Raw genomic sequence first — 23465 nt, forward strand, 5'->3', positions numbered from 1 at the left:
GAAGGCTAGGCAAGTTGGTACTGGGATGCACATTTCCTAGTGCAACAAAGACGAGGAAATATGCAGAAGGAATAATGATGATGATCAGTCGACGTCAAACTCGTTAGTGAAGTTCAATCAATGGTTGGTCGACCTACAGTGGCTGTAGTCGACCACGATTAAAGCGATTATTGCGTGTGTCACGTTGTTCGGCAAAATCGCTCCATGTGGTTGTTACCCCACAGAACAGGGAGGTTACCCCTTGAAGCCTCCACATAGGATGAAACGGCCACACCGGCAGAGGTGGGCGTCAGAGGACAGAGGACCAGCGGAGGACAAAGCTTTTTACGAAGGACTGTATGCTGCTTTCGCACATGTCTTGGTTGGCGCAACCCAACGTTACTAGATAGGTAACGTTGGGCGCAACCAAATCATCTTGACCAGTCTTGACTACCACCCTGATGTAAAGGGGAAAATTTCTTATCATCATCATTGTCATTGTATGCCTTTCTCCACGCTCGCAAGTCTCGCAGATGCAGCACTTATCCACGTGAAAACTCGCGCAGACGACGATCCAAAGGTCAGCTGCCGGAATAAATACCTTTCGACCCTTTACGACCGTTGTGCCGCGTGCAAAGCGTGTGTTACAGTTACTAGGCGGTGTTCGCACAAAACAGTCGTTTCGTACCACTACGATGGCCAAGTTGTCCGAGATCGTTGTCAGTGCCATTGATGGGCTCCGCGAGAAACTGAACTCCGTGAGTCAAGAAATTTGGAAGAATCCAGAGCTTTACTACCGAGAAGTCAAAGCCCATGATTATCTGTCGCGAGCACTCGAGGAGGAAGGCTTCCAGGTCCAGCGCAAATACCTTGTCGACACCGCCTTTAGAGCCGAATACTCCAACGGGCTAGGTCTGTGATCCTCCTCTTATCATTCGTTCGTGTGATGCTTTGGCAGTGGCCGGCGTCGCTGGATGGTTCCTGATCATAACTCTGTTGTTTTTGCCGTGTGTGTGTATGTGTGTGCAACACAGGTGGCCCCGTGATTTGCGTCATATGCGAATACGATGCGCTGCCTGTAATTGGCCATGCCTGCGGGCACAACTTAATAGCTGAAGCAGGGTTTGCCGCCGGAGTGGCCGTGAAAGAAGCGTTGCGGTCCGATCCGAAGCTGGAGGGCAAGGTACCACCCGCGCTGCGACCCTCTCAAGGGTCGCCTTTGCATTCTCTTTGACTTTTGTGCCGCTGTGTGCTCTGTCCGCTGCTTTCACCATCAGTTTCCTGAAGGGCACCTCTCACTTCAAGGAAAAGAAAAGCTTGAGTGGCAACTGGGCTTTCTGGGATATGTTTCACTGTGTTGTCCGAAAGGCAGAGCGTCGTTTCTTTCAGCACTTTTAAAAAATTGTAAATTTGGGTTTAATGACTCCATTGCTTTATTTTTCTACAATCATACAATTCGCTGACTGCTAACTAAACTTTAATTGGAAAACGACGAGTACATGTATGTAAGGCAGGCAGCAGAATGAAAGTGGATTCGGTACCGGCTGCATTGTTATTTGCTGGCAAACTGTTAATGCACATCTATAGACCTCATGCTGGTCTTTGAGCCAGAGCTTAAAAGGCGACTAGTCAGTTTTAAATTGAGAGACTTTGCTGGCACTAAGCTAACATCAGAAAAACAAAGGCAAGCACAAGACAAGTGACCTTTTCTTGGTCTTTGAGCATTTAGAAACTGGGATCACCTTAAGTGATGGCTAAATCTTGTGCGGTTCTCTCTTGCCATGAGCATTCATAGCTTAACATTTCTTTCAATAAACACCTTTTTAAACAGTTTGCATCCTCTTTTGCTGTTATTTCACTGTTGTTTCACCTCAGCATATGGCAGACATTATTTTCACTGTTGTGCGTGCAACTGTACCAAGGTCTGTGGAATTTAGTACCGTGTTTCTTGCGTACTCATGCTTCCTTTTTTTTTTTCTGCCATTGTACAACTTTGTAGAGTATCAAAAGTGCAATATAAACTTCCTCCGGATGTAAATCTATAAATGTGTTCCTCCAGATTGTTGTACTTGGGACACCAGCGGAAGAAAGTGGAGGCGGTAAAATTGACCTGATCAACGCAGGAGCGTTTAAGGACATGGATGTCGCCATGATGGTTCACCCCAGCAGAAGCGACGAACTGGCTCCCCTGTTTATTGGTGTTGGCCATGTGAGTCTGTGTGCTTGCTTTACGCCTCTTCCACGTGTGTGATCGTAAAGCCTGTACAGAAAAAGAAAATTATGCACAGAAGAATAAGATCTTTTAAAATAAAAAATAATAGAAAAAAAATGAAAGGCCCTGCCCACCCTGACTGCAACAACTATTTATTATAACAATGACTTTTGGTGGCACTTAAATACTGTTATAAATGGGTTAGGTCAGTAAGTAAAGTAGAGAAAACTGGGTGTTTGCTAGCTGTGTACCTATTCAGCTGCTGCTGCTGTATTGATGGCAGCCGCTACCAACGCCGTCATCAGAATGCCTACAGTTGTGCTGCCATCACTGTTTTGATGGCAGTCTCTTCACTGCATCGCTGCTGCATCATGCTGTAAATCAGGTCTATAAGAGCGTAATCGTAATTCCTTGTTGTATCAATAGTAAATTTGGCTTCTCCTTTAGATTTGTTGCAGTGAGGTTTTGCTATACTGCTGATGGTGCGAAAAATCCTGAAGATGCCTGTATTTATAAGATTTCAATGCATAAAAAAATTCCCAGCGCCCTAAATTTATCTGGGGCCTATCGCAATGGTGTGCATCACCGCCCTGCAGCATCGAGACGTGAACCGTCAGATTTTAATTTCTCATTAAGGTAAGCAACATCCCATCCTCTAAAAAAGTCACCTCAAACAAGTTACCACATAGCCTTTGTCCCTAAACTGGGAGAAGGTGGTCCCTATAATTGCCGTCTGAAACTACATGTCCTTCCTATCTTCCGACTGAGTTTGGTTAAACATGTTCACCAAGGAGGTTGCTCGTAAACATGCTATAACAATTGAAAGGTCATGGTTTTTCTGCAGGTTTGGGGGGGGGGCAACTCTCAACTCTGTGAAAAATTATTTGGAACATGTTAAATTGTATTTTTTCCATCTGAGTGATACCCCTCCCCAGCTTCCCTAGAACTGTGGTGGAGGATGACTCAGCTGCAAATGGGGGATGATAGACAGATGCACCGAGTGACATTTTCGGATCTGGTGCTGTCTCTACTAGACCCTTCATAATATGTATCTTCTTCATCATCATCATCAACAGCCCACCAGGTACACTGCAGGACGAAGGCCTCTCTCCCACTGCCCTCCAACCGCCCCTGTCCTGTGCCACTAGAGTTCGTTCTTTGCCTCCCAAATTCCTTATTTCATCCCTCCATCGAGCAACTGGCCCTCCTCTTTTTCTAAACCCGTCTCTCGTTGTCCACTCTGTCACCCTGGTAGTCCACCGGTAGTCTTTTGCCTAACTACGTGGCCAGCCCAAGTCCATTTCTTTTTTTTTTTTTTTTTTTTCATTTGAACTATCATATTTGCTACTCTAGTTTGTTCTCTGATCCAGGAAGCTTGTTTCCTATCTCTAAGTGTTACTCTGATCATTGTTTGTTCCACTAGTAGGTTAAAGAGCTCTCTTTGTATTACAGTGGGATAGCATCAGAGGACCCTTGGGCTCAACCATAACTTCTGCACGTGATGAAAAATGAAATGCATTGTTGCATAAAAGCAACTTTTTTATATAACGACTGAATCCATTAGAATGGAATTTGTTACATTAAAGGTATGTTAGAAAGTTGAGCTCAAAGGTTTTTTTTTAATTGTTATTATTTTAATGCTCACATTTACAATGACATGCTTTATGAATTTGTATAGCTGTCAGACATCTCTAAGTTCTGTCATTCAAAGCATTTGAAGCAGAAAAAAATTGATGGCAAAAACCAACAAAAGTTTGCCAATATTTGTAGTACAGTGCCGTAAAGTTGCTTATTAACACAGAAAATGCCAAAAGTGTTAAAGCAGGTATTGCCACTCGTACAACTTCCGTCGCTAAAGATTCTAACGTCACAAATCATGGTCCAGAAAATCGTGACGGGTGCCTGTCTGGTCTCTGCTTGTAGTTTTCTTTAGTGCCGCCACCTTTCGAAAATGCATTTGAACCAATATTAGCCCAACAACGCATCCTATTCCACAGATCGGGGATGTTAAAACAGAATTGAGGGATCTTCTCGGAGCATTTTTCTGAAGAAACAAGCAAGTTAACAAGACAGTAGTATACAGGGGCATGATAATGTGAAATACGTGTATGTGTGAACTTCTGTGAAGTACGTGTTTAAAAACACAAACTTTGGCTTTTAAATGTGGTCAATTAAACAGGCCATCTCACTACGACCTGCAGTAAGCTTTGTTCTAGTTTTGATAAAGGTTATTTTTTGTCTTGTACCAGTACGGTTAAAAGATTTACTACATGGGTGGACATGACAACTATTGTCCCTTTTTGCTGTCATTTATATATGTGACAACAGGCAGTAAAAATCAGGCATGATTGATGCAATTTGGTTATATGACCACTCTGGCCATCAGCGTTACTGGTTACCGTGCCGAGGAACTGTGCGAGTATTTTCTACACCTTCACTTAGGTGGCATCACTGCCCTTGCTTCATTGACTCTGTAGAGTTCTGTGTGCATGTTTTGTGATGTGCTCTTTCGAGTCACGGGAGAATGTAAGGAAAGCAAGACACAGAAATGCCAGCCTTTATTATTTATTTCTAAATAAACCAAACATCGTGCCATCCAACAAAATACGAAATAGCTTTAAAGGTGTGATCTTTAATTTGTAACAAAGTCATTTAACCTTTGAGCTATTGCTCAAACACAAATTTTGCAAAGATTACCAGTAAGAAACATTGGTGCGGCTTAAAGAATAGCTTAACACTTAACTCCCACATATTAGCATTGTTCATCCAAGGATGCTGGCCCAGCTGTATGCATTATAGGAAAAATAGTTTCGCTAATATACTGGTTTTCAAAAAAAAAAAGGTTTTGTCTAGAAATACCAACTGGGAAAACTGGGAACTCTCGAGGAATTTGAAGAGTGGGAAACTTGGGGAATGTCTTTGCTTGTGAGAAAAAAATAGGTGGAATTTTGTCCAGTTAGAATGAAAGTTGCGATAAAGCTGGCTCCAGTAACAGCAAACTCTTCTTATGAGATCGTGCAAGGCACACCAAAAAAAAAATGCTTTGTATGGATCATGTGTGAGGCTTCTTGTGAATGATTGCCGACCTCCCCTTGTTTCAGTGTGCTGTTTGGTAGACACTTCCTGCGCAATTGTCAATGAGACCATGCAACCCAAAGAAAATTATTTGTATGGCTCGCACATAAGCTCTTTGACACCTGTTTTCGTTTTCTTGTGTTTCACAGAAGACACAGGGTTCGCACAGGCCCTTGAAAACCCTTGAAAACCCTTGAATTTAGAAGTGTCAATTTCAAGGCCTGGAAAGCCCTGGAATTTTTAAATGGTCCTTGAATACCCTTGATTTTTCCGGAGAGAATCAATGGCGCTGCCTTTTCACAAGAATTTAAAGTGTTTGTCATGGATTTTAGGTGTTAACAAATGTAAAGAAACATTGTAACAATCAAGTTTCAGTGTATTGCGTGAAATTACAAGTTTCGTGGATTTTCATTATTACAAGGCAACATTGGGAGCAGGCACTTGTCAATCCAATCCATATCATGATACAATCCAGTGAAAGCCAGCTTCTGTTCTCTATCTTGCATCTTCCATCTAGTCTGTGCCTCATACACTCCATCTACGTTTGCTTTTACGTGCAAATGGTGGACGTGCACATAGTTCATCCTGCCTTGAAGCAACACTTGCTCCAGCTGATGCTCTTTCTGGCAAAACAGGAGATGCAGACAACATGAACTAATTTTTGAAATCAAACAGCCTCAGAAAAACACAAAGAAAAAAGAAAAACCTGTAAATACCAGCCATGAAATAAAAAAAATAAAGCTGGGGGAGCATTTACGAACCCGTTAGCACCTATCTAAATGTGCACTAATGTGCTTAGGTATTGTGCAATAAAAAACTTTTGCATTGTGTTGGAAAGGTTTAAATAATCCCAGATAAAACATTAGATGGGAACCTTGAAAATATGTTTTCTGGTCCTTGAAAGTCCTTGAAAACCCTTGAATTTTTGCTTTTGAAGCCTGTACGAACCCTGAGACAGCTTTAGTAAGGTGGTACAAAATGCGGCTACGCTTTCAGTTTGTGTGAATGCACAATGCCGTGGAGGAAGTGCCCATTTCTGCTGCTGAGGCCACACATGCTCCCAGCAGTGTATCATGGAGAGAAAGGGACAATACCTTCTTGCCAACAGCTACAAAGTAGTGAATTGGGCAGGGATAGTTACGCTGTTTTACGCCGACTTTGTTTTAATGAGTGCAGTAGTGCCGCAGGTAAGCTTTGTGTGATATGTGATGTGACCTTCAAGTGCATTTTCACTCAGGACTGGACCAATCCGAAACATTGCGAGTTTACAGCCCGGATTAGGCCGGCCAGGATATTGTGTTCATTTCGGTTCTGAGCTAGCCGCAGAATCATGCTACCATAGCTGTACCATTTATGATGCTTTTTTGAAGAAAGGAAATGTTGGCATGGTGAGAATACGTGGCTGGCGGGCTGGAATTGCGCACTGTATCTTTCCATGCACATGTGCATGGACACTTTCATCAAATTTATGTGCATGCTGTTTGTGTGGCTGAGGGTGACAATGCTATGAGCAAGCGCATTCCATTGATAGCGAGCCTCCTGACATAGCTTCTCTTTGTTGACTGTGAACGAAGCGACCAGCTGTCACGCTTCATTGGTGTGATGGGCTGAAAAGCATGATTGGGCCCAGTGTTCAGTGGGAAGAATGCTAGATTGTTAGAAGGATCGGTCTCTGGTGCACAATAATAAACTGGTGCACAATAAAGGGGCGTGTGTGGCCAGAAGTATGCAGTTTGCCCCTGTGGATATGTTTCTGGTCGGGGAAAAGCTTTGTTACAATATGCTGTCTAAATTTGGTCATTGTAAAGTTACTTAAACTATTGTTTTTTTTAAATTAGCAGCTTAATTATAGTCACTGTCAGATAACACCAAGCATAGCAAGTCAGTCGATCTCTGATAAGAATGTGCTTGTGCGCAATTTTGAAGCATTGCTGAAACTTTGTCCTCCACTTTATTAATTTTTTCTGCCACAGCTAAAGATAAAAGAAGTCCTTCACATACTTTAGCCGCCTTAATGTTGCAAGTTACTTTGCTTTTGTACTGACTCGTCTAGTGTTACCCATGCATAGCACACATTATAGATATGTTTATCCCTTCTGCCCCCAACAAAAGGTGACATCCCTATCAGTTTTTCCTTGAGGAATTCGTTCTCAGCAGTATGTGTTGGGTACCCCTTCTGAACATGTGAAAGTAAGAGAATCCCCAATGGAAGAAAGGAGAGGGTGCAGTGGATAATGTAGATGAGTGACGTGTTAAAGCAATTTGCCCTTTGCATCCATTGATTACTGTATTTTTGTGAACATCTTTTGAGTATTCGACTTTTTTTGAGAGCTGTGGTGTTGTGCCAGTTTAGTATAGCGTGCTATGTGGTGAAGCCAAAAAAGAGCATGTGCCGCACGGCAAAACCAACATTTTGCGTCGCGCCAGGTTTTGACACGGGTGACACGGGCCTTCACTGTCTACTCTGGTCTTTGTGGACATATGAAATCCTGGTGAAACCACAATTCGAGAAACTGGGCTTTCAAGCAATAAGAGTTAGGGTGGGTAGCCTTATAAATAGGTTTTTTACAATTGTGTACTTTTGTTGTTATGGTAGCTCTAAAAAAACTATGACAATTTCTTAGCCTCTCTATTGTAACCCTTTCAGACGTGGCTTTTTTTGTGCTTAGTGAGAAAAACAATTTTTTTTCAGGACTTTACTGAATATTGTTCTAATCGCACACAAGTTGTTTCAGATGCCTTATCTCAATAGTTTTTCACAACTAGGCCCTAATCATTTACGTAATTCCTAAAGAAGGAAGCACACTCAATGGGGTAAATGTCTGTCATTTTATAGAATTTAATCGAAGAACATTCATCAAAAGCTCTTTGCAAACACTACCTAACAAATAAAAGTAGGCATGTGCGAATAGTGACATTTAATGGTCTTGTTCAAGTAGTATGAAAGCACATAATTTCAAATCAAAGGGAATGCATTAAAATCTCGGTGAATACTTTTCATTGGGAGCACGAAAGCTGAAATTTACAATTTACAATTGCAAAGCTTTGCAAACAAGCCCAGCACGCAAAAGCCGTTTATAAAATGAGTGAATCAGTTACTCTAGGCACCAGAGGAGATTACTTTGAGGGTATGTGTCGCCGTACTCCCCTGCCTTTGGCGTTCTTGGTACATGTTTGTTTGAGAAACTTTTACAGGGGAGAACCCTGGCACACTGAATGTAATTGGCTGGTAAAAGGGCCAGCCTGCATGCTGGGCCCCCTGATTTCATAAGAGAATAAAAGGGATGTTGCCTTCTTGCAGATCAGTGTGGCATACCATGGAAAGGCCGCACACTCATCGGGTGCCCCTTGGGAAGGTGTCAATGCTTTGGATGCAGCAGTCATGTGCTACAATGGCCTTTCGTACCTTAGACAACACATTGGGCCAAACTGCCGTGTAGGAGGCGAGTGCTCAACCCTCCTGTGTTACTTCTGGAACCTGTTATACTATGCTTATGCCCTATTTACCTCTCCATAAAATATTTTTCTATGGGCTGGAACCAACTTGTAAAACATGTGTTTGCTTAAATATCTGTTTGGCTTTGCAAGCGGGGGCAAGAAAGAGCTTTCGCTTGAGCGTGATTCTGGTGCAGCTGACTGCAGCAGTAGTGCGGATCTCAATTACCAATGAAGCATTTTGAAAAATGTGTGTGTTCCAGAGCTGAAGTATATACAGAGAATGAAGAGACCCATGAAAACAACATGTACATCATCATCTACCTTGTTTCTAGTGGCTATTTGGACTTTGCCAAACACGTCACCTATTCCTTACAGTGCTCTCTCCTGGCCAAATGTTGCGAACTTACTACTCGGCATAAAATATTTCTGCTAATTTTATTATCTCGTCCAAGTTGTGTACAATGTTACTGCTTTCATCTCTGAATACATTAAGCAAATACATGCAAATAGAGCTTTTTGCTTTTGAAGCAAATACGAAGCGAATAATGAATTTTTTCAAATACAGTAATCCTAATTGTTATAACGAAGTCAGCGGTACGTGGAAAAATTTTGTTATAAGCAGTATTTCAATATTAGCGACCACTCGAGAAAAGCTAAAGCAGTTGAGCTTCAATTGCGCCACAACTGCGAGGAATCAAAACACGGTGTATTCAGTGAAGCAAAACTTTATTCAGGTGCAAAAAAGCAGTGAGCTTTGGCTGTTTCAAGTTCTTGCTGAGTATGGACAACCCCTGCTTCATTTTTATTTATTTATTTATTTATTATACCTTACAGGCCCATTGAAGAGCATTGAGTAAGGGGGGTTACATTTTTGAAAGAACACCAAAAAAAATAGTGGGGAAAAAGAAGAAAAGACAAGTACACAATATAGAGTTTGGGTAATCGGCTTACAGACGTAAATGAAACACGTCATACACGTTTCTAACAGACAATGATCACAAACGCACAGGGTTTTTGTGGAATAAAAAACATCACATAAACACAAATACAAGGGGGAAACACCCATAAACAGTAACAATATTATTCTAGCAATTCATCATTACACAATTACTAGAAAAATGTCGGTGCAGATTATCGCTAAAGCCATCTTGACTAAGTATGGATGCAATTTGGTCAGGAAGATCATTCCAGTGCATGATTGCTCGAGGCAATGCAGATGAATTGAAAGCAAGCGTCTTGCCAAAAATTCGCGTGAAACTATGACTATTATGAAGGCGGCGTGACGTACGTACTGGGACGTTAAGAGGAAGTGGGTTAGGTGTGACGCGAACTATGTATTTATGAAAAAGGCATAATAGCGCGATAGTGTGACGGGTATCTAGCGGCTGAAGTGATAACTCTTGTTTGATTTGGGTAACGCTAATATGACGGTCGTACTTGCGTGTAATAAATCTGGCGGCTCTGTTTTGAATAGATTCCAGCTGGACGATTAGGTAGTTTTGGTGAGGGGACCAGATCGCCGACGCGAATTCTAGCTGTGAACGAATAAAGGTTAGATACGCATGTTTGCGGACAAGGGCTGGTGCGCATCGTAAATTTCGTCGCAGATAACCGAGCGATTTAGAAGCCTTTGCGCAGATGGCGGAAATGTGGGTACTCCAAGAGAGATTAGGTGTTAGATGAACACCAAGATATTTATAGGAAGCGGCTTGCGAAACTGCACTGTGGTTGATGGAATAAAGAAAATCTGAATTATCGTGTTTCCGACTAAAAGACATTACTTTGCATTTACTCAAATTAAGTGACATTTGCCATGTATTACACCACTTGTAGATTATGTTTAAGTCATTTTGTAAGGAAAGGTGGTCGTTAAGGCTAGTAATCGTACGATATATAATACAATCGTCAGCAAAGAGTCGTATCCGTGATGAGATGTTGAGGGGCAAGTCATTTATGTAGATCAGGAACAGTAACGGGCCCAGGACGCTCCCCTGGGGAACTCCAGAAGTAACATCAGTGAGGTGTGAAGAAAAGTTGTTGACCACGGTAAATTGTTGGCGCATAGACAGAAAGTTCCGAATCCATGATAAAGTTAAAGAATCCAGGCAAAGGGCTGATAGTTTTGTAATGAGGCGGGAATGAGCAACACGGTCGAACGCTTTTGAAAAATCAAGGAAAATGCAGTCTGTTTGTTGGTTAGCATTCATGTTAGAGTGTAGGTCGGTTGTAAATTCCAGCAGTTGTGTATCACATGACAGGCCTTTTCTGAAACCATGCTGATGGACGAAAAAAAAGTTGTTGGATTCGAGGTGTTTATACACGTTAGATGCAATAATGTGCTCAAGTAGTTTACAGCATATGCACGTCAAAGAAATCGGGCGATAATTTTCGGGTGCATGTTTGTTATTGGATTTGAAAATGGGAACAACCTTGGCGATTTTCCAGTCGGCAGGTAACAGACCTGATGTCAATGATTTACTGAAAATATGGAACAGAATTTGACTAGAGATGTGCACAGTGTTCTTTAATATTTTTGAATTGATGTTATCGACACCAGATGAAGTGGAAACTTTAAGACTGCCAATTAGGGAAGCGATGCCTTCAGGAGTAATATTAATTGGCTGCATATATCTGTAATCGTATTCGGGAACCATGGGTATGGTGGAATGATCTTCCTGGGTGAATACCGACGAGAAGAAATGGTTGAATGCATGCGTACACGCATGTTCCTGAAGGGGAACACCGTTGTCACCATGTATTACAATGTCATTATTAGAACGATTGTTTGAAATTGTCTTCCAAAACTTTCTGGGGTTATTTTTTAACAGCGAAGGTAAATCCTCAGAAAAGTATTTTTGTTTGGCACTGTGTACTGCAGAGTTAAAAGTTCTCAGAAATTCCTTATATTTGGCCCATGACGACGCACTGGAAGTAGATTTAGCACTCTTATACAATCGTTTCTTTTTGTTTCGCATGTTTCTGAGTTGTCTGTTGAACCACGGATTAGATTGATCATTTTTTATTGTTATTAAAGGCACGTGTTTGTCGACCAGTTCGGCTATCTTGTTCTTGAAGAGCACCCAGCTGTCATCCACAGACCGGGAACTGAATGAGGGTAGAAAGGATTCATTGAAGAATTCCTCCAATTCTGCGTTCATTTCCCTGTAATTACCTTTGTTATAATCGCGTATTTTTTTAATGATGGCACCGGGAAATTTTAAAGGAGTGTTAAATGTAAACTGAAGGAGCTTATGATCGCTGAGCCCATCGATGTATGATACGGATCCTATGCTTTCCGGTGCAGTGGTTAATACAAGATCTAAGATGTTAGACCCTCGAGTGTGTTCGTCTATAACTTGAACAAGGTTGAAGTCTAGAGTTAAGTTAATGAATTCGGTTGAAGTGCTACACGGAGCTGAGAGGAGCGACCAATCAATGAGAGGGAAATTAAAGTCCCCGAAAAGGTAGACTATATCAGCAGGGCATTGTTTCAAGGCACAAGATATACTTTCACGCAGTTCCTTCAAGAAGGATGGATCGGAGTCAGGTGGACGGTAGCAGGCGCCTATTAAGACCTTAGCGGATGCTGTCACGCATGCAGCCCAAGTTATTTCAACCGAAGCATTCGTTTCAACGGAAAACGACGTTATCCCGTTTCTAACTGCGAGCAGAACACCACCACCCCTCCTGTGTGTTCTATCGTATCTGTAAACGCTGTAGTTCCTCTTTTCGTTAAAAAGTTCGCTATCACTAATGTCAGAATGTAACCAAGTTTCAGTTAGCACCAAGATGTCGCTATTACTGTCGTCCAAGTAAGAGCATAACTGGTCGCGTTTAGGAAGTAAGCTTCGAATGTTAGTGTACGTAACCGATAACGACGGCAATTCTTTAGTTGAGTGGTTCTTTGGTCGCAAAGGGTGGACGCCTGTCCTTTGCTATATGTTAGAAGCGATAACAGTATCAGTTACGGGGTCATATGTGTATGTTTTATTGTCCATGCGCATTCTATCCACCGATAGCTTAAATGTCTTATTTTCTTCTCTGGCGAAAGCTATTAGTTTTTTTCTGGCTAGTCGGGTTGAGAAGGCGAAATCTTCACCAATCGAAAAAGTCGACCCCTTAAGCCTGTGCGCCGAACCTAGAATGGTTTGTTTGTCCTTGAAGAAGCAGAACTTCGCAATTATGGGTCGGCATTTATCGGGAGCAAACCCTCCCAACCTATGCACGCGATCAAACTTAAGGGTGTCGGCGGTAGCTTTAAGCTTATCTGAGCAGAAGTTGACTATTTTCTGCTCAGAGCCAGGCCAGTCCTCCTTGGGGTCATCCTCAATACCATAAAACAATAAGTTACACCGCCGAGCCCTGTTTTCCGCATCATCACACCTTGCTGTGATAGTTGTTAATCTGTCATTTAAGCTGCTTAAAGTGTCGCAAGGTGTAGAAGATGTCGTGGTGCACTGCGACGCAACTTTATTCTCCAGTGTTCCCAGCCGTTCGGCCAGGCGCTTGAGCTCGCTATCGGTCGCATCTTGCCTCTCCTTCAGACCTTTCAGTTCAGTTAAAATAGCATCCTGCCCTGCTTCAAGCTTGCCCATACTTTCAAGGATAGAAGCAAGTGTTTCGGCCATCTTAGTTTCAAGCGTTACGGGAGAAGGTCCGGGGTTCAATTCAACATCCCCCGAGAGTAAAAGCATAAAATATACAAGGTAAGCATTTGTAGTAGCAGAGCACAACTGGTACAGAAATTTTCGCCAGGACTCGAGCATGTCGGGGGGGCACGACACCGCGAGAAAGAAAGGGTCGTCAGAACGAACACAATAAGCAGCGTGCTGTGGGTCACTAACCTGCGTCAAGAAAGGCGCTCTCATGTCTGCGTTCCTCGCGGTGACGTGCCCCGACTGACTCCGGTGCGAGAGCTTCTTAAGTAGGCATGGAGGAGTGCCCGGGCCGGTGATTGTTCTCGGGAGAAGGAGGGAAGAACAGGCTGCGACGGGGGCCGGCAGTTGTTCAGCAGGGCGCGTTGGTATGTCGCCAGCCGGGGTATGGTGGGTCTGCTCGGGACAGTCGTGGGGGTCCAGGGGGGCGGCGGTGAAAATCCGGAGACTCGACGTGATGCTCGCAAGCAGGACGACCTGCGTCAAGAAAGGCGCTCTCATGTCTGCGTTCCTCGCGGTGACGTGCCCCCTTGAGCATTGCATGAGGCTGTGGTTACCGCCGATGCATTCAACTTTATTTTGCAGCAGGCGTAGGTACTCCAGCGTCTGCACCATAGATGGCGCTTCATGTGGCTCTTCATCCTCGTTGGGGCCACCAACAAGAGTGTCAATTATCTCCGCATCTGTCGCTGGGGCGACTATGGGAGCCACATCGTCAGCCAACGCAAATTTCTTGAAGTCACCTTCTACCTCTTGGCCAGCAACTTTATGAACAGCCTTGTACAGATCGCTGAAAGTCTGGTCATCATCAGGCTAGTCATCATCAGGTGCGGTGTGAGAAATGCTGGCGTGTGCAAAGCAGTTGGCGGCCTTCGAAGGTGTGAGTTCTTTGCATGAAAAGTTCAGCAAATGGACTGCACCAAGCAAATCAATGTTCTTTCTCTTGCTGGCGTCATATGCTGTGAGCATGCACTGCAAAAGAGCCTTGCGGTACAGCTTTCGAGTGGTTTCAATGATGCCCTGATCCATCGGTTGCAGTACCGTGATTCTGAAGCAATTGTCTTGAGGTTATCAATCTTCCTGTGGCTCGGACAATTGTAATTATGGAAAGCTCTTGCCGATTCGTTGCGTCAAACCGTCTATCCATAAGAGGCACATCAAAAATAGTCTTCAAAAATAGCAGCAGTCATCCATGCTTGCTTGTTACTTCTATAGAGGCAGTTGTTGGAGCATTTCAGAAGCACTGTGGCTTCTCTGCCTTCCTCAGTATCAACACGGGAAGCTTGTCCTCGCCTGTTGCATTGGCACTAAACAGCACCATGACGCACTGTTTGCTCTGTTTTCCTCTGGATGAGGATCCGCCAGTGGTAGTGAACGTGCGCTTCGGTAGCATCTTGAAGAAAAATGCAGTCTCGTCTAGGTTGTAGATGTCTTTGTCTTCGTACTTTTCATGTAGAGCCTGGAGCCAATGTTGGCACCATATGTCTACAGTGCCACGGTTCACGGCTGCGCTTTCGCCAACGATGGAATTCGAGGTCACACTGTGTCGTCTCGTGAACCGCTCAAGCCAGCCTTTGCTGCATTTGAAATCATTATGACCCATTTGGTTGGCGAGAGCTTCGGCTTTTGCAGTAAGTGCAGGTCCATCGACGGGGAGATTTGCACTCCTGGCATTCTTCAGCCACTGTAGAAGTGCACTTGGGGTATTTGGGGTGTTTCAAATCATGATTCCTCTTTCTCTTCACCAAGAAGCTCTTTTCAAAGCCATCCAGCACACTCTCGGAACAGCGCAAAGGGACGAGGACGAGGTGTAGACGGGACACAGCGCAGGGACAGTCTGCGGGACAGTCTGCGCTGTGTCCTGTCTACGCCTCGTCCTCGTCCCTTTGTGCTGTTCTGAGAATGCTATACCAACACGCCCAAGCTTATACCTTAGTCATCCAGCACAGCTTCCTTGTTTTTCAATACAGTTGACAAGGTGGACAGCGGTATGCCGAATTTCTTCGCGGTGTCAGTTTTCTTCTGGCCGCCTTTTTCCACTTCTTTTATCAGCAGAAGTTTTTGCTCAAAAGTCAGACACTTTTGCCCGGAGCCTGGCGATGTCATTTATCACTGTAGACCACAAAAGCGCACTCGAGGCACATCTAGCGAAGCACTCCGAGTAACACACAATCATATGGCCTGCAGCACGGATACAAAGGCACATGCTGTCGGCGCCTAAGTGACTGAATGCAGCAGGCAGCGAAGGAGGAGCTTTGCAGGAGCAGCAACATTGAAACTGGCAGCAAGGCGGCGAGGAGTTGACATGAAGGCGAGCGAGAGCAGTGACTGGCGTCTGAACGCCTCGCAGACTGGAGAGCGAAGGAGGAGAAGAAAGCAGTGGCCACTTTTATACAGGGCACGTGGGCATCACGGCACGCTACGAGAGCTTCGCTCTGGAAAGCGCCGCAAATGCTGTGGCTTGAGTCTGAGGTTGTGTTTGTTGAGCTCAAAAAACTATTTACTGCTCATTGTGGGTACACAGCGCAATCATGAAACTCACCGGTTTTGCACTAGGGGCCTTGCATGATCACTGGGCAATGTTTTAATGAGGTGTGCAGCCGTCTAGTTTGCAAAACGAGTTTTTCGGCGCCCCGTTGTCGACGACACTGGTAATTCTAAGGTTCAAGTGTTGGTGTTCGCGTATCATTACGTCCACGCCATTGACCAATGTCTAGGAACAAAATTTAGTGACCCTACCATGCATTTAGACTTTGTCTAAAGTCGGATGGCGCGAATCGAACATGACTGGCTCGAGAAAGTTGCCAAGGAAACACCATTGCATTGACCCACCATGTTGACAACCTGACTCGCCGCTGGGTCGCCGCCGCTCGCCAGTTCACTCTAAGTGGGTCAAGCTCTTCGTGCGCTTCGAGTAATGCAGCCTAAAATGCATGCGTTTGAGTTGGGAATGGAAGAAATTTCGAATAAAGCGATATTTCAGGTACAGTGATTTTGTTATGACGGAGGATTACTGTAGTTGCGTATTGAAGCGAATATTTAGTGAACTCCAATAAGAAAACTGAAATTTACGATTTCTCAAGTATGCCTCAGTAACAAGCCTGTAGAAAAATAAAAAGCTCATTTAAATTGGTTTGCAAAATTTTTTTATGGCATAAAACACACAGAAGCTGTACCTGCTTTTAGTTTTACTGGTGATACTATATTTCATATGGGGGCAACTTTAAATTTATGTGGTGATCTCCACCACAAGTGCTTCAGTATTAATGTAAAGAGGGTATGTCTTCTGACCAGCTGAAATCAAATGCATTTCTCTTTGAAGAAGATACATAAATGGCAGTTCCATGGATGTTCATGGCAGTTTTAGGAAGGAAATTCAGTGAAGATGGCAGCGCAAGGCATAAAAAAATCAGCCAGATTGTTAAGCATCTTGAGGAACAGCGCGAACTAAAAGGGACACAAACAAGAAAGAAGTGAACAGGACTAGCGCTGACTTTCAACTCGATTTATTGGAAAAGACGTAACTACTTATACATACACAGAATCCTCCTCCCCAACTCGCCAACTCGCCACCCTGCTACAGATTTTTAAGCCCTCATCAGCATGCCTTCATGGCGTGGTAGCAAAATCTCCGCTTTGCACTTAATTGCTGTTTCCTTTCCCAGTACTAACAACGCATGAATTTTATTTTTAAACAGCCCTTCCGCTGCAAATGTCTTCACATGCACACACAAGAATATTCAAAATGGGTTCTATGAAGGGGGTTTTATGCCTAAATAACCGTATTAAAAAAGTTGAGAACAAAATTGGTGCAAGTGCATGGTAGCAAATATGCTCGGTCAGTCTGTCCACTATAGCTTCGCAAGGGTCGCAGTGGAAATGCCTTGTTGTCAAGAAAGCTTTATTTAAATGTCTAGGAGCATGAAGCTAGACAAATTCATTGTTTTTTATGTACCTTATAGAAACAAAAAGGAACATTACCTGTTTTTAGAAAAGAACAACTTTGCGCATCAGAAAACCAGAGACTCGGGGACTATGACAATAGGCAGCTGGGCTTTCTTATCTAGATAGTGTTGACCAGGGAAGTGTAACAGCGACCACGTTATTACCATTGGAAAAGCACAGGTTTGAAGTCGGCACTACAACAGGGAGAAAAGAGACATTCCCCAAAAGCACGTTTCCTCTAGCCGTTTAGCCGCACGTCACCGGTGCACTGTGAGAAAACTCATTGGTGGTAGCGGTGAATGCCGGTGCACGTTATCGGCAGGCGATCAAAGGCACTCAAAGGCGTGGTTGGTGGAACTACCTCCTTGGCTGCTGAGGCTTTAGGCTGATGTTGGGGCACGAGTTACAAATCCTTAGCAATTTCTTAATTGCTTTATTGCTAGAGGGCAGTACTATTCTGAATTTCAACGACAGTGTGTTTAGCAGCCCAAAGTCCTCTTTAATTGGCGATTGGCTGGAGGAGCGAAGAAATCTGCCGGGGCGTCACCATCCTTTCTGATGTTTTCCTAGTTATTGCACCTAATTGCATGCAGTGTTCATTGAAATCGGCAGGTTTGACAATGCAATCTTTTGAAAGAAGTGAAGTTTAATGTTGCCTTCATGGTGCCTTTTAGGGTGAACTCAAAGGTTGGAGCGAGCCTGTTCACTCTGACAGAAATTTTAGTCTTTACTTTCCCCCCACATTGCATCGCAAGAACGCAGAGGTGTTAGACATATCTAAGACTTTGTCTGATTCACAAGATGTGGTGTTGACCCGCCGCGGTGGCTCAGTGGCTAAGGCGTTGCGCTACTGAGCACGAGGTCGCGGGTTCGATTCCCGGCCGCGGCGGTCGCTTTTCTGATGGAGGCGAAAAGCAAAAATGCCCGTGTGTACGAGATTTCGGTGCACATTAAAGATCCCCAGGTGGTCAAAATTAATCCGGAGCCCTCCACTACGGCGCGCCTCATCGCCTGCATTGCGTCGGCGCGTTAAACCCTACAATCAATCAAGATGTGGTGTTGCAAAGTATAGTCTGCTTAAAAAGATGAGGAGTTACAAAATAAGATGCTTAAATAAGGTGCATGCATGCTACAAGCGACTAGCAAAAATCTGTGATTTTGAAATCAAAATTGAGAGAGGGGCAACCGTTCATGCCAGGCGGACTTGACAGCACAGCCGGTTGAGCGAGCGACGTAAGCAAGCCTGGCTGGCTAGCCTCTTGGGTGGAAGCATGCGTGCAATCTAAGCACGTGTGTGTGGCAGGGCTGGGAGAAGCGTGCTGGGCAAACCTTGACTGACTCTGTGACTGCATGGCAACAGGTGTAGTGTCTTGTGCTAAGGAGCTATTTTAAACACTCCTGACTGATTAACAAGGCATTTCACGGAGCCACCAGTCATGCCCCAGTCACTTCGGTCGTGGTACCTATTGCATGTTCACAGTAAATTTGGTCAAGGTGAAATTTTGCTGCAGTTGGCCAGTTGTCACATTTTGATTTAAATGACGAACAAGTGAGGACCATGTGGTAAATATAAATTATGTGCCGTTTTTCGTACTTATTTTAGTGTTTGCACTCGTTTCATGTTACAGTTGCTGAATGCCCTGATGTTAAAGCATTTGGAACTTTTCTCGATAGTTATGGTCTTTGAAATTCATTTGCTGTTTCTGTTTGGTGAAGTTTGATGTTCCCAATTGAAAGTTCCTTTGATGTGACTTTTTATACCTGAAGTAATCTCTCTTTTTAATGACCCCCAAGTGAGGGACAATGGTATGTTTAAGTGAATAAATTTGTTGATGCATATTTTTTTCTTGCATGCAGCCATATTTACCAATGGAGGTTCAGCAGTTAATATCATCCCCGAGTACTCCTCCATGGACATTTTATACCGTGCTCCTACTGTGGCCAAGATGGAGGAACTGCGCAAGAAGGTCATGTCTTGTATCACTTCTGGTGCTGAAGCGACGGGCTGCACTGCGGAAGTGACACGCTCATTCAGCTTCAAGCCGGTTGTGACCAACTCCGTGGTTGCGGGGCTCTATAGGAAGCATGCTGAAGCTTTAGGTATGTTAGGCATGCTTTATGTATGTCCTAAAGGCGTTGGCCTGCTCAGACATTTCTCCTTGGGCTGTAGTACAAGTATAGCTGAAGTCACTGCCAAAACTGGAAATTCTTGGTTGGAAACATTGTTAATCAGGTTTGGAAAGAATCTTTGACTCTGTGAATGTTATCTTAATGCTATAAAATAGTATTGCAACTACTATGTGTTTTATGAGCTGAAGGGGTTAATATAGTGGCTGTATCAAGAACCTGCTGCAGAAAGAAAAACAAACTGTGGAACCCTTCTTTAACAGAAAAGCACAAAAGTCAGCTTGATTGTGCAGTAGTTGGTTTTTTCTAGCAATGTTATGGTATAAAAGTGAGAGAGGGGCAACTGTTAGTTCTCATCGGGGACATAAACCAACCAAAAAGCTCCAAATATTTAGCAGGAAGCCACAGGTGTCATATGTACAAAGATATACATTTTTTCCCCCCTTTTTGCATTACCTACAAGCAATAAATGGAACATGGTTGCATTTAGGTGTGCAGAATCACAGGATGTGAAATCGCCCTGTGACAAAGGAAACACTCAAGTACAAAGCCTCATCTCCAGTTGCTTGCATATATTCGAGGGCACCTTAGCGCAAGTGAGGTTTAGCTAAGAAACTGGTGTTTAGCAGAAGTAATGGCAACATGCCTATGTCTCAACAAATCTAAATAGTTAATTTATGTGCAACAGGGCCTGAAATTTTGGGTAAAATTTTGTTTGCAAATTTCTACACATAATAGAAACAAACACAAATGGATGCTTCAACATGTCACAACTTATTTGTACGATTTCCTGCCTGTGCAGAAAACAGGTTGACCGCCATAGTAAGTTTTGTTGTTTTAATTTAAGTAATTTGTGTCACTGGTAGATAGCGCCAAGTTGTGTGCACTACTGTCTTGAACAGAAAGCTTATTGACCTAAGCTGACTTTCAGATGGTGGTATGGTTGCAAAGCCAATTCTGTGTGGTAATTTTTATTCTGTGCTCTCTTGGCAGGAGTTGAATTCGACGATGAGAAGCCTGGTGCTAACCGTTTTGTTGCTTCGTCCGACATGGGGGATGTGTGCCACACTGTACCCAGCATCCATCCCATCTTCCGCATCAATTCTGCTGGGCCAAACCACACCAAGGAATTCGCGGACGCTGCAGGCCACCCGAGTGCTCAACCACCAACACTAGTGGCTGCCAAGGCGATGGCGCTGGCATGCTTAGACATTTTGCTCAATCCTGGCACGCTTCTACCAAAGGCAAAGGAAGAGTTTGCTGCTGACATGAAGCGGTCACACTGTAGCTGATTGCTGCTGCGGGGAAATTCTTAGGGGCCTGTTGTATTTTGGGGCTCTATTTTTTGTATTCAGGGCGCAGAAGTCAGGTGCTATTTTTAAAAGTCTCAAACTGGGGAAAATAGATTTTTTTGTCTTTATTCTTCAGAAGTTTGTTTTACTTTTATAAGCGAGAAAACACAAATCAGCATTGCTGCCTTTTGGAATGCAATATGGTGTAATACAAGCAATAACTATCAACGAACTGGTAATAGTGTGAGGTTTTGAAACTCATACCACCTATGCAAGCATTTTGGGCAAGTTGTTGCCTTTTTCGTGTGGTGGCTAAGTGCCACTCCACTTTTTACATAATTAAAGGGGCCATGAAGAGACAAAATACAATTTTGTTTCATTCAAAAGGTTAGGTGTTTTATAGTGCCCCCAGCGCTTGTCCGGCAGTAAACGATGCTTTATTCACTGAGAAATTACACAATTTGAGCCAAAATTTTAATTCTCACACTAAATCGTATGTTTCATGACATCAGAGATGGTGTATCCAGGGCAGGTATTTGAAGTGAATGTTGCCTAGGGCTGCAGCGGACGGCGAAAAGTCTTTCGTTGCTTCGTTTACCATGCATTCTGTAGATGGTGCCACAATACCGCTCAGGCCCGCTGTCCGCACTCGCTTTGTTTTTGACTGCATTTGTACTTGGCTTATTTTTGTTATGGTTGATAGTAATCATTACATTGGGCATGCTTGACAAACAGGGTCTTGTAAGACAATATCGCTTATGCCAATTGGCCAGTGTCGTGTGAGACAACCCCAAAGCGCCCAACTGCTGTGCAGCTATAACGAGCATAGTGTGTGCAGTACGCACTGGTGCTTCTATGTTTACGTGTGTAACTTCCATTGTTTACCCCACCATTTTTACTGCTACAAAAAGAACATGCATTATTTTAAGCGCAAATAGCTCATTCTACAAGCTTATAAGCCTGCCTAAGTTGCGTTTGCTTTTGCCAGCCTCAGCCAATCGCGCAGCCCATAATACGTCATAGGTTCTAGTGTGGGAAATGAGCTAGTGGGTCGCATGACCATTCTCTTTTTTCCTAACTATGTAGCTTATTTGAATGAAGTTCGCATTAAAAGTGGTGTCAGTGTTATTTTGATAAGGCTATCTTTCGAATGAACCAAACTTGCATTGTGTCGTCATGGCCCCTTTAATCACTGGAGTATTCTCTTCAAGCATTCACAAGTAAATCCCACTCCCGAGTTTTAATTGGTATGCTTAAAATGAACAAAATTTTATTATAAGTGAAACAATTCTCTGCATTGAAAATGTTGGTACAAGTTAAGAACCATCAATTAGCGTTATGTGATCAGCTTGAGGAGCAGCGCAGGTAACAAATACAGGACGGTGCTCAACTCACAACTACAACTCGCACAAAGCCGCACAGCAAACTAAACTCGCACAAACTCACACTTTGTCTTGTGTGCTGTTTTTGTTCATGACACCATTGTCGAGAGATATGGTTGTTGGTCATACTATATACGCATGTTTACCTTTCAAATAAGTAGTTGCGAGTTCAGTGCCGTCCTGTGTGATTCCTTCCTTGTGTACCTATTTGTTTTCTACACTGCCCCGCAAGATGTTCAGCCAATACGAACTCACCCAAATGTCGATTCTTCTGATGTATATAGGTTTTTCTTTTTTTAGAGGGGAAGGAATAGGAGAATTTTATTTTGGCTATGCCTCATCTTGTGACCATGGGGATTTTTGTTAATGGCTAATTTTCTGGAAAAATTTAGGCTTAGCCTGATTTTTATAAATACCACTAAGTGGCAGATTTTCAGAAATGTTCAATTTTGCCTAGGAACAAAAGACCTTAGCAGTACTATGCAATAAAGTGGCTAAGTGCATTGTTGGAATCGCTAGTGTCCCAAATCATTGGGGTCCTAAATATATACAGAGTATGTTCACTTTATTATCATGTTTTTCCTCTTTGTATAAGCTGTTGACTTCACACTGTGCTTTAAAAGCAAAAACAATGATTGCATATGACTTTGTGTACATGAGAAGTTTAATAAAAATATACGGGTTAATTTTACTGTTGCTTGTGGCTTCAGTGTTTGAAACCTTTATTACAGTAGACTGGTGTAATGGCATAAGCAAAATTCTCTATTTACAAAAGAACTGCCCCAAATTTTTGTACCAAACGAGCGTTCATTTAAGAAATGCTAAAGTGTGAAAACAACCTGGCTTGTATTGGTATATTACAATGAAGAGAATGCAAACATACCACTCATAGCAGCAGCAGTTGTTATATACATGTGGAGACCATGAAAACAAATATCAGCGCCCCATGCTTTTTTTTTTTTTCAACTGTGGTTTATGATGTCAAAAATAGTGAATAGCTAAATGGGGTTGATATTTTTTAAGGGTTTTTTCTGAAAACAATGGTAAGAAAGATATAAACATGCAAATGTAAAATACAGGTACCTTGCAACTTTTACTGAGCACGTAATGAAATGGCACATACTTTGGTCTTCTTTTGCTGCAAGTGCATGTACAAGTATTTCACGTATCTTAGACCAAAGAATGAAGTTATAAATGTTGACTTATGCAGCAACAAAGTAATTAATATTAATTAATTCCTGCATAAACTGTCTAATCCCACTTTTACATTTTCAATCATTAAAAAATGAATTTGAAAAACCACGAGGACAAAATATTGTTTTATTTGAAGGAACTAACTTTTGATAACTTACTCAACTAT

At 43.1% G+C, this 23465-nt stretch overlaps 1 protein-coding gene across 1 annotated transcript; it reads left to right on the forward strand.

The window, feature by feature from the left end:
- Positions 1 to 497: 497 nt before the first annotated feature.
- LOC144155394 (peptidase M20 domain-containing protein 2-like) lies at positions 498 to 22802 on the forward strand. The gene is made up of 6 exons (XM_077686790.1): positions 498 to 891; positions 1014 to 1162; positions 2039 to 2188; positions 8568 to 8709; positions 19162 to 19404; positions 20425 to 22802. Exons 1-6 carry the CDS (start codon positions 675 to 677, stop codon positions 20721 to 20723), a joined length of 1200 nt encoding a protein of 399 aa, XP_077542916.1. The 5' UTR covers positions 498 to 674; the 3' UTR covers positions 20724 to 22802.
- The last annotated feature ends 663 nt before the right edge of the window (positions 22803 to 23465 follow it).

This window comes from Haemaphysalis longicornis, unplaced genomic scaffold (assembly GCF_048455015.1).
Source record: "Haemaphysalis longicornis isolate Haplotype H1 unplaced genomic scaffold, Haemaphysalis longicornis Haplotype H1 scaffold_1, whole genome shotgun sequence".
NCBI classification, from domain to species: Eukaryota; Metazoa; Arthropoda; class Arachnida; order Ixodida; family Ixodidae; genus Haemaphysalis; species Haemaphysalis longicornis.

Bases quoted from the DNA above. Each gene is read 5' to 3' on its own strand.
- LOC144155394 (XM_077686790.1), top strand. From the start codon at position 675: ATGGCCAAGTTGTCCGAGATCGTTGTCAGTGCCATTGATGGGCTCCGC. The intron at 892-1,013 runs GTCTGTGATCCT...TGTGCAACACAG, and splicing joins CGAATACTCCAACGGGCTAG to GTGGCCCCGTGATTTGCGTC. The intron at 19,405-20,424 runs GTATGTTAGGCA...CTCTCTTGGCAG, and splicing joins GAAGCATGCTGAAGCTTTAG to GAGTTGAATTCGACGATGAG.